This window comes from Equus asinus, chromosome 17 (genome assembly GCF_041296235.1).
Source record: "Equus asinus isolate D_3611 breed Donkey chromosome 17, EquAss-T2T_v2, whole genome shotgun sequence".
Lineage (NCBI taxonomy): Eukaryota > Metazoa > Chordata > Mammalia > Perissodactyla > Equidae > Equus > Equus asinus.
The window spans coordinates 44,351,298-44,362,076 of record NC_091806.1 but is presented as its reverse complement, the minus strand read 5'-3'; the positions used below and the strand labels follow the sequence as shown (position 1 = coordinate 44,362,076).

The 10,779-nt window shown below is 49.6% G+C and overlaps 1 protein-coding gene across 1 annotated transcript; it reads left to right on the top strand.

Annotated features, from left to right (window-relative positions):
• Nucleotides 1–476: 476 nt before the first annotated feature.
• On the top strand, nt 477–10,486 carry ZDHHC24 (zinc finger DHHC-type containing 24). Its single transcript, XM_014844766.3, has 3 exons — nt 477–860; nt 1,799–2,076; nt 5,132–10,486. The coding sequence occupies exons 1-3, from the start codon at nt 580–582 to the stop codon at nt 5,425–5,427; spliced, it is 855 nt and encodes a 284-aa protein (XP_014700252.1). The 5' UTR covers nt 477–579; the 3' UTR covers nt 5,428–10,486.
• Nucleotides 10,487–10,779: the final 293 nt, after the last annotated feature.

Genomic DNA, 10,779 nt, shown 5'->3' with positions numbered 1-10,779 from the left:
AGAAGCTGCCCTTTGGACCTCCTCCTGTCCCTATTACTGCGCTTCGCTGGTGGGAAACAGGGAGCCCAATCCCCATTTCACAGAAACCCCAGGCGCCCAGCTCTTTTGAATGTTTTCTGGGGAGATGAAGGGAGACACTCGAGAGTGGGAGGGGCTCTAGGCCAGCTGGATGGGCGATGCAGGGCTATTAATATCGGGGCGGCCGGGGGGGGGGGGTGAGGGGGAATGTGCTGAGCCGGGAAACCCCGACGCCACGGAGACTGCAACTCAACTCTTGGCGCCCGCCAGCGGCTGGGCGAGCAGGGCTCCCTCGAACGGGGCGGGGCCTCCGCGGGCGGGCGGGGCTATGACGTCGCGGCCCTACCGGGCGCTGGCGCCAACAGGATTCCGAGCATCTCGTTGGCTCATTCGGCCGTCCAATCACATCTCTGCATCTGCCGGCCGCTCCGTGTGAGGCAGAAGGCGCCCCGCATCCCTTCGGCGCTCCTATTGGTCGTAGCAGACGTCCGTCTGCCACTATCCCCGCCCCAATACGGAAGCGGCGGGGAGCCGGGAGCCGACCGCGGGTGGGTCCAAGCCATGGGGCAGCCTTGGGCGGCCGGGAGCGCGGAGTGGGCGCCCGCGCGGCTGCCCCTCGTGCTCACCGCGCTGTGGGCGGCGGCAGTGGGCCTGGAGCTGGCCTACGTGCTGGTGCTGGGTCCCGGGCCGCCCCCCCTGGGACCCCTGGCCCGGACCTTGCAGCTCGCGCTGGCCGCCTTCCAGCTGCTCAACCTGCTGGGCAACGTGGGGCTCTTCCTGCGCTCGGATCCCAGCATCCGGGGCGTGATGCTGGCCGGCCGCGGTCTGGGCCAGGGCTGGGCGTGAGTGGGGTGGGGGATCTGGCGGGGGCGGGGGGAGGAAGAAGCGGGAGTCTTGGACAAGAGGAGGGGCCCTAGGACCTGAGGATGTTAGAACCAGATTACAATAGGATCCGCTTAGAGCCAGTGAACTCCTTTTGAACCTAGGATGGTGGGGCCAGAAGGAGTATCATTCATTCACTTACACATATTTACTGAGCACCCACCACGTGCAAGGTACTGTTCCAGGTACTGGAGGTACAATAAAACAGATTCCTGACCTCCTGGAAGGAGGCGTCTGAGCAAAGACTTGAAGGAGGTGGGGGAGTTAGCCATGTGGGAATCTGGGGGAAGAGTGTTACAGGCAGAGGGAACAGATAGTGCAAAGGCCCTGAAGCAGTTGTGTGTCTAGATTGTTCCAGGAATATCAAGAAAGCCAGTGTGGCTGGCATGGAGTGAGAGACGGGGAGGAGAGATGTAAAGACCTTGTAGGACATTGAAGGCTTTGCTTTTTACTAGAAGTGAAATGGAGAGCCACGGGAGGGTTTTGAGCAGAGGAGGGACTGACTTCCATTTTAAAAGGATCAGTCTGGCTGCTGGTGAGACTATATAGGAGGGGACAAAGGTGCAGTCAGGGAGAGCAGTCAAGAGGCTGTTGCAATAATTCAGGGGGGAGTGCGTAGTGACTTGAACCAAGGTGGTGGCCGTGGAGGAAGTGAGAAGTTTGCTCCTGGATGTTAGAGGCCAGACAAAGGCCTTAGGACTGGGGATGTCAGCGCTGGAAGTGACCTCAGAGCTTCAGGGCTAGACCTGGAAGGGCCTGGGCAGTGGGGTCCAGCCTTCGTTGACCCCTGACGACCCTGAGGCTTAGTGAGGGTGGGTGTGCTCAGGGGCTGCCCGGGGCATGATGTGGGGCACTCAGAGCCGCTGGAGGATCTGACCCTCTGCTTCCTTCCCTGCAGTTACTGCTACCAGTGCCAAAGCCAGGTGCCGCCACGCAGCGGGCATTGCTCCGCCTGCCGCGTCTGCATCCTGCGTCGGGACCACCACTGCCGCCTGCTGGGCCGCTGCGTGGGCTTCCGCAACTACCGGCCCTTCCTGTGCCTGCTGCTGCATGCCGCTGGCGTCTTGCTCCACGTCTCTGTGCTGCTGGGCCCTGCCCTGTCAGCCCTGCTGCGCGCGCACGCGCCCCTGCACACCGCCGCGCTCCTCCTGCTGCCCTGGCTCATGCTGCTCACAGGTGGGGAGCTGGGATGCCTCCACGGGGTGGCGGAGGCCCTGTAGTGGGCCATTCTGGTGGGAGATGGGATTCCCGCTGGTTCTCCTGGCAACACCCTGGGACCCAGTCCCAGTGTCATTTATCGGGGTGAGGGCAGCTGGCATTCAGCTGAGTGCGCAGTACAGTAAAATACGGGGGCTCAACACAGGGACAGAGTTCTGGCTGGGAGAATCAGTGTGAACCAGCGCTTAGGGGTTGGGCAGGGAGTAGCAAAGGCAATTTGATGGGAATGTGAGAACTAAGGCTGGGAGGTGGGTTAGGACTGGCTGGTGGAGGGCCTTGATGCTGGCATAAGGAGATGGCCCCTGCTCTGCTGGGCAGTGGGGAGCCAGTGAAAGTTGCAGGCAGGGAATGTCCAGTCTGTGGCAGCTGGGAGGGGAAGACTTGCATCAGGAGGCTGGTTGCGAGGCTATGTTTTAGATGACACATTTATTCCTCTTTCCACTGATACCACCCAAGATAAACGCCCACTGGTCTTTTAAACTCTGTTCTCTCCCCCCTGGAAACTCTTTGGGCTTTCTCTCCTGACCTCTCCACGGTCCCCTCTGTAACCTTGTCCTGTACTTACTTAACTCCCTGACCACTCTGAGTGGTCACTGTGTCTCCTCATCTGATCCAGGCTCAGCTCTGTCCCAAGGCCCCCCTCCCTGCAGCCCTGGGGAGGCCCAGTGGGACTGTCAGTGTCTTCTGCCCACACCGGCTTCCTGAGCAGCCCTCCTCCAGGACCCCCGGCCTCCACAGAAAGTCAAGCCCCTCCCTGCCCCCCAGCCCCTGTGGTCATCCACGGCCTTCCGCTCACGCCCCTCGGTCACTGAAGACTTGGGCTCGGGTGCCCAGTCTCTGTGAGCCCTGGACGCTGTTGAGATCGCGGGTATCTGAAAGTCTGGGCAGATGGCCCAGTCGGTGCCCAATGGCCCAGCCTCTTGACCTCCTCCTCCATTTTATTTCCTTCTCCTACTGTCAGAATCCAAAATGTTTCACCTCCCAAACCACCCCATCAGTCGCCCCTCTCTGCTCCCCGCCTCCTCTCCTTCTGTCTCTCTCTCCTCTTTTACCCCATGACACCTGTTCCCTGAGCTCCTGGCCCTCGCCTTTCTGTCCGTCAGCATCTTCCCTCTCATCGCCCCCACATCCAGCTCACTTCTACCATTCTCCTACCAATACCTCAAACCTCTTCTCTCCATCTCCTGCTGTGCCTTCCTGGCTTCTCTGTGTCTCCCTGGCTGCTGACAGCTGCCAGACACATGGTACTTTGTGACAGGTTGGTCCCATGCCACATTTCATGGCTGCTGACCTCCACAGGCCCTCAGCCGTGCCTGGCTGTCCTGGCTTCTCAGAAGCTTGCTCCCCAGAGTGATTGTAGCTCAAACCTTCCCACTTTCCTGGCCTCCAAGCCCCTACCCCTCTTGAAAGTCCGTCACAGAGAAAACAAGACATCAGATGGGCCGCCCTGAATTGTCCTGCCCTCAGATCTCCGAGCCAGGCTGCCTGCCCCCAGCTTCTCCGGGCGTCTGGCCCCTCCCTGCTCCGAGGCCTCTCCTGACTCCCCAGGCTCCCTCTACTGGCTGCCTTTGCGTTTTCCCACCTGATACAAACCTCTTCACCCCACAGCCGCCTCCTCTTGCTCTTCTGTCAGCTGCCAAGCTTCCTGAAGGACTTGCCCGGGCTCACGGGCTGCTTTTCCTCACCTCCCACCCATCCTCCACCTGCTCCAAACTGGCTTCTTTCTCACCACTCCCCTGAGACTGCTGTGGTCCCCAGGCGTCTGTCTCCACAAAACCCAAAGGACCCTTCTGAGTTCTCTCCTTGCTTCACAACACCTTTCACCCTCCTGGAAGGGCTCTACCCCGGGCGTCACCGACAGCCCTTCCTCTCTGGTTCCCTTTCTCTTCTTTATCTGGTCCCTAAGGACCTGGTTTCCTGGTGCTGAGGTCGAAGCGCCGTTCTCATCTCACTCTGCATGCTCGCGGGGGTCTCGGAACCGCCTGTGTACTGACTGCCCGCAGATCTGCATGTCCAGCCTGGGCTTCTCTCCTGAGCTTCCAGAACTGTCCTCTCACTCGTCTTGCAGGCAACTCTCTGTCCTGTCTCGGGACCTTCAAGCAGAATATTTTCTCCCCTCTTTACCTAGCAAATACCTCCTTAACCTTCTTCAGGCACCACTCAAAATGTCACTTTATCAAAATAGATGAGGTCCACTTCCCTTAGTTAGCCCTTAGTAAGCGTGCATGGCATTTCCCTCCCCATAGGCTCTCTTTTTTATGGACGTAAAATTCACATAACATGAAATTCATCATGTTAACCATTTGCAAGTGTACAATTCAGTGGCATTTAGTACATTCACAACGTTGTGCAACCATCACCACCATCTAATTCTAGAACGTTCTCATTATGCCAATAAGACACCCCGTACCTGTTAAGCAGTCACTCCCCATTCCCCCAGCTCCTGGCAACCACTCCTCTACTCTCTGTGGATTTGCCTGTTTGGGGCATTTCATATAAAGAGCATCATACTATACGTGTCCTTTTGGATAACGTTCCATGGCATCTTGTAGTTCATTAGTTCAGCAGATACTTATTACCCACTGTGGGCCAGGATGGTAGAAGACACTGTACTTTTCCATTGTAACACACATCACAGCTGTAATTAAGTAACTGAGAAATGGTCTCTTGACTGTCTGTCTGTGAGCTCCGAGGTCAGAGATGCTATCTACTGTTCATCCTGGTATTCACCAGTGCCTGGCACTGTGTCCAGCGCTTGGGAGGTGCTCGCAAATTTGTGATGCATGAATTAAAGTCATATCTAGGGCAGCGGGCTGTGTCTGTCCGGTCCACCAGTGTGTTCTCACCACCCAGCCCGGGCTGACCAAGGAGTAGTGACTTGGTGTTTGCTGAGTGGACGAATGGGGCCTGCTTCGTGGTGGAGGGTAGGGATGGGTGGAAGGAGGCAGGAGCTGGGCGTTGGGAGGGCTGGGCCTGCTGCTGCACCCTGACCCTCTCTGCTCTTTCCTCGCAGGCAGAGTGTCTCTGGCACAGTTCGCCCTGGCCTTCGTGACCGACACATGTGTCGCGGGTGCGCTGTTGTGCGGGGCTGGCCTGCTCTTCCATGGGATGCTGCTGCTGCGGGGCCAGACCACATGGGAGTGGGCTCGGGGCCAGCACTCTTATGACCTGGGCCCCTACCACAACCTGCAGGCGGCCCTGGGGCCCCGCTGGGTCCTCGTCTGGCTCTGGCCCTTCCTGGCCTCCCCATTGCCTGGGGACGGGATCACCTTCCAGACCACAGCTGATGTGGGACTCATGGCTTCCTGACTCCAGGGAGAGCCAGAGCTGTAGAGGGAGCGGGGAAAGCAGGAGAGGGGGCTCATAACTCATTTCAGGCCCAGCCCCAGCCTTAGGAGAGGAGAGGGTTGGTATGTAACACCTGCTTTCGGCAACTCCAGCCCCATCCTTCCCCTTGCCCCTGTCCAGCTTGGACTCCTGGTGTCCAGGGCTTGGACCCTGTGACTCTGCCTCTGTTGGTGGCCCCCAAGTACAGTGGAGGCTCTGGCAAGGGGCTGCTCAGCCAGCCTAGCTGCCCCTTTGCCAAGTTAATAAAGCGCCCACTTGGTTCTTGGACTCCCTGCATCTTTGTGGGTCTCTCGTCCCTCACTGTTGCCTGTGCTGCTGTTTTGGTCCCTCTGATTGTCAGGCCTGGGAACCACACAATGCCTGAGGGTGTGAGGGGCCAGGGCTCTGCCTCCTGGGGCCGTGGCGGGGTGGGGTCGAGGACACCAGTGGGCCAAGGTGGCGGGTAGCGATCCAGGGTTTGAGAATCCAAATGCTTTCCCAGGTTCAGTGCTTTATAGTTACAAGCATTTCTAGAACAATGTTCTGGAACCTCCTCTAGCTAGCCTGCTGTACTGGGCAGCAGTTAGGCGGGTGAAGAACTGAAAGGTCTGAGAGTAGATGTGATAAGATCATGGGGCAGTAAGTGGAGGCGCAGGATTTGAACCCAGACCTTTGTGCTTTCCTTCACCCCTGCATAGCCGAGGGAAGTGAGCAGAAGAATCGAGGCGGAGAAAGCAAGCGGGGTGCTCAGGCATCTGTGAAGGAGGGTGCTGAAGGGCTAAGCTCCTCTTCCTGGACTCTTCAAGAGCCACTCATTAGTCATTTTAACTCAAATCTAGTAAACAGAACTCCAGTTAAATGTGGCAGGTTTAAACACATGGGTTTATGCTTCCTCTTAAAATCAAAAATGACAGTAAAGAAATAAAAAAAGATATAAATTTACAAAGAAAAAGAAAATAGGAGGGAGATAGCAGTCGATCAAAGAGCCTGACATCTTGAAAGATGGAATGTGGACAGAGGCTCACTTCCTCTCTTAGCAGAGAATTGGAATTGAAAACAAGCGTTCCCAGAGGGAGGGGCCCAGGCAGCCAGATTGCCCCCCAGAGCCCTGAGAGGCTCAGGAGTCCCACCAGCACCAGGAAGGCCAGGTTCCGGGCTGACAGTAGGGACAGACCCAAAGATAGGAGCAGCCAGGCTGCCCCTCCCCCGGGGGCCACCCCACCCCTTGCAGCCAAACAGCTGCGCCTCTGAGGTAGAGGTGGGGCTATTCAAAGAAGCTTTGGGTCTCGGGGCCACTGGCGAGGGTGGAGGTGAGGGGCTGGACCAAAAATGGGGTTAAGTGAAAGTCTACAATGCTGCTGGTGGGGAGGGCCTTACAGTGACGTGGCAGGCTTGCCCTTCAAGAACCCTTGGAGAAGCCCACCCTTCTCACAGGCCCTGCCCAGGCCCACAGAGGTTTGAGCCGCTAGGACTTTTTTGTTTTTCCAAATGGCACGCTCTATTACTATTTTTTAGCTCCATCAGGAACTTGGTGTGCCTGGGGCTTTGTGTCGTACATCAGCATCGGCAGACTTCCTGTTTCCTCCTTGGCTTTACCTCACCCTCCAGAATATCTTTTCTTGTTTCTTTATTAAATAGTGGGAAGAAGAAAGAAAGTATTTATAAAATAAAGAGAAACAACACCCTCCCCAGCCCCACTGAAGAAATTCCTTTGAAGTCTCTGCTGTGCTCCTCCCTGGTAGAGGGAACAGGTGCTGTCTTAATCATCCCCTTGCTTTGTCATTTTATTACTTATGTTTGTATTAGTTTTGCATGTTTTTGAATTTTGTATAAATGGAACCATACTGTGTTTATTCTTCTGTGATTGCTTTTTTACTCAATATTATGTTTCTGAGATTTATCTAAATTAATGTGTGTAGCTGTAGGGCATTCCTTTTCCTTGCTGTATAGTGATCCATCAAATACATCACAATTAATTTTTCTATTTTGTTCCACTGGTCATTTTATCTACCCCGTGTATGATCCCCTAAGATCTATTCTTGGCCTTTGCTTTTCCATATAAATTTTAGAATCAGCTTGTCAAGTTCCACCAATAAAAACCCCTTTGAGATTGTGCATGGAACCCAACTGAATCTATAGATCAGTCTGGGGAACATTGACATCTACATGAAATAGAATTTCCTAGTTCATGAACATGGTATATCTTTCCATTTAACATTTTCAATAGTTATATACTTTTTCTCATAAAGATAATACCTTTTTTCTTGGTTAGATTTATTCTTAAGTATTTGACATTGTTATGCTATTGTACATGGTTTATGAAAATAGCTTTTTGTGTCCAGCAAATCTAAAACTTATAATTTAGTTGTAAATTCTTCTGAGTTTTCTGTATTGTATATAATCTATGGAAAGACAGTTTTGTTTTCCCTTTTTAATTGTTTATATCTCTTATTTTTCTTGCCCCTGCTGTACGGGTGGAGGAATGATAGTGGCCACCCTTGACTTGTTTCTGACCTTAGAGGGAATAATTTCAATATTTCACCATAAAATATGTTTGTGGGTTTTAAAAATATAGAGAGAGAGATGCCCTTTACTAGGCTGAGAAAGGTCCCTTCTAATCCAAATATGTTAACCGTTTTTATCCTTGTAGTTTCAGTCAATTTCTGTCTCTTAAGAACAGCCTATAGATGGATTTTTAAAATCTAGATAACACTTTGTCTTCTAATTGAAGCATTTAGTCATTTCTATTTATTGTAGTTAACGTACTTGGATATATTTCTACCACCTTATTTTGTGCTTTCTAAAATTTGTCCCACCTTTTCTAGTTTTTTGTTGTTTTTACCCTTTTTATTTAAAGCTATTGTTTGTTGGGTACAGAATTCTAGGTTAATAGTTATTTCCTCTCAATATATTGAAAATATTATTCTTTTGGTCTCCATTGTTGCTGTTAGCTGTCATCTATTTTTTGTTGTTATTGTTCCTTTGAAGATACTTTCTGTCTCCAGCTGCTTTTAAGATATTTTGTCTTTGGTTTTCTGCAGTTTTACTGTGATGTGATTAAGTGTGGTTTTCTTTGTATTTATCCTAATAATATTTCTTAGGTTTCCTAATTCTATGAATTGGTGTCTTTCATCAGTTCTAGAAAATTCTCAGTCATATCTTCAGATATTTTCTTTGTCCCTAATGGAACTCTGTAGACCTCCCTACTCCATCCTCCTTGTGTTTTAATAGCTCATATTTCCTATTTCCGGCATTCTGGATAATTTCTGCAGATCTATCTTCCAGTCTTTCTTCAGCTGCTAAATCAATCTATTGAGCTGTGCTTTTTTTTTTAAGTGGTTGTACCAACTCATCCATTGAATTTTACATGTCAAATATTTATTCTTCATTTCGAGAAGTTCTATGACAAATTTGCTTGATCATTTTATATACTCTCCTGCTCTCTACTTATATTTTATTTCTTTAAATATATTGAAAACATATTTTATATTCCGTTTGGTAATTCCAGTATCTCAAGTCTTTGAGGCCTGACTCTGCAGGCTATTGTTTATGTTGGCCTTTGCTCACAATGCCTTATTTTCTTGCAATTTTTAAGTTGTGACTGTGAGTTCATATTTCTCAGAATTTTATCAATGCAGATTTTTTGAGATTGGGTTAAAAGTAATTTCCTCCAGAGAGGAAATGTGCTTATCAGCTGCCTGAGGAGCAACCAATCCTGCAACACTTTAAATTTTCAGCTAGGAGTCTTTTGGACCACCTAGGTGTTGTTAATTCAGGCTGCAAACTTATTCAGGCTGGCTTGTGGTTAAAAATTCTCAGGAGAGGTTTTTCCCCCTTCTGCCCAGCTTGGAGTAGGCTTAGAGTTAGGCAATTGCTATTGCTGGTTCTGGTGAGATTTCAAAGAACCAGCTTTTGGTTTTGTTGATTTTCTCTACTGATTTCCTCTTTTCAGTTTCATTGACTTCTGCTCTAATTCTTTTTATTTCTTTTCTTCCACTTATTTTGGATTTAATTTGCTCTTCTTTTTCTAGTTTCGTAAGGTGGAAACCTAGATTATTGATTTTAGATCTTCCTTCCTTTCTAATATATGAGTTCACTGCTGTAAATTTCCCTCTAAGCACTACTTTCAATACATCCCACAAATTTTGATAAGTTGTGTTTTCATTTTCATTTAGTTCAAAATATTCTTTAAATTTCTCTTGAGATTTCTTCTTTGACCCATGTGTTGTTTAATCTCGAAGTATTTTGGACTTTTCCCAATTATCTGTTACTGATTTCTAGTTTAATTCCATTTTGGTCTGAGAGCATACACTGTAAGATTTCTGTTCTGTTAAGGTGTTTTCTATGGCCCAAGTGGTCTATCTTGGTGAATGTTCCATGTGAGCTTGGGAAAAATGTGTATTGTGTTGTTGTTGAAACAGTCTATAGATGTCAGTCATATCCAGTTGATTGATAGTGTTGTTGAACTCAACTATGTCCTTGAAAAGATACCATAATTAAACATGGAACAGAAACCAAAAAAGAGTTGAGAATTAAAATAATGGAATTTTTAAAACAATTTCAAAGAAGAGGTGAAAGATAAAAATCTCTTAGAAAATAGAAGAAAAAGACAAAATGAGAGAAGAGAGAAGATGAGAGAAGAAAATCAGAGGATCAATCCTGTTCTCTCTGGAATTTATCAGATGCTGGTCCTTAATTAGAATTTCAGAGAGAAGAGAGAAAATAGGAGGAAATCACTTAAGAAACAAAATCTTCTGGAACTGAAGGATGAACATCTCCACCCCACAGCACAACACATAATGACACGTGAAAGGCATGACCTGACATTTCAGAACCTCAGAGAAAGAGAAGGAGGGAAGCAAAATGGCATGGAACTTCTCAAGAGCATTACCAAAAATTAGAATACAGGGAGCACTGCCTTAAAAATGATTTTCTTTCATAAAAATGATTTTCAACTTCACATTTTATGACCCAAACTAGCATATATATGTATGAATTGAATAAAGAAATTTTCAGACAAACACTGTCTTAAAAATTTTAACTCTAGTGACTTTTTTTGTGAGGAAGATTGGCCCTGAGCTAACATCTGTTGCCAATCTTCCTCTTTTTGCTTGAGGAACATTGTCACTGAGCTAACATCTGTGCCACTCTTCCTCCATTTTGTATGTGGGATGCCGCCACAGCATGGCTTGATGAGCGGTGTGTAGGTCTGCGCTCAGGACCTGAACCAGTGAACCCTGGGTTGCCAGAGTGGAGTGTGCGAACTTAACCACTATGCCACCAGGCCGGCCCCTCTAGTGACTTTGTAAAGAAAGTACATGTGGATCTGCTTCA

Excerpts from the sequence above, each read along its gene's own strand:
- ZDHHC24 (XM_014844766.3), top strand. The coding sequence starts at position 580 with ATGGGGCAGCCTTGGGCGGCCGGGAGCGCGGAGTGGGCGCCCGCGCGG. Across the intron at positions 861-1,798 it reads GGTCTGGGCCAGGGCTGGGC|TTACTGCTACCAGTGCCAAA; the intron begins GTGAGTGGGGTG and ends CCTTCCCTGCAG. Across the intron at positions 2,077-5,131 it reads CTGGCTCATGCTGCTCACAG|GCAGAGTGTCTCTGGCACAG; the intron begins GTGGGGAGCTGG and ends CTTTCCTCGCAG.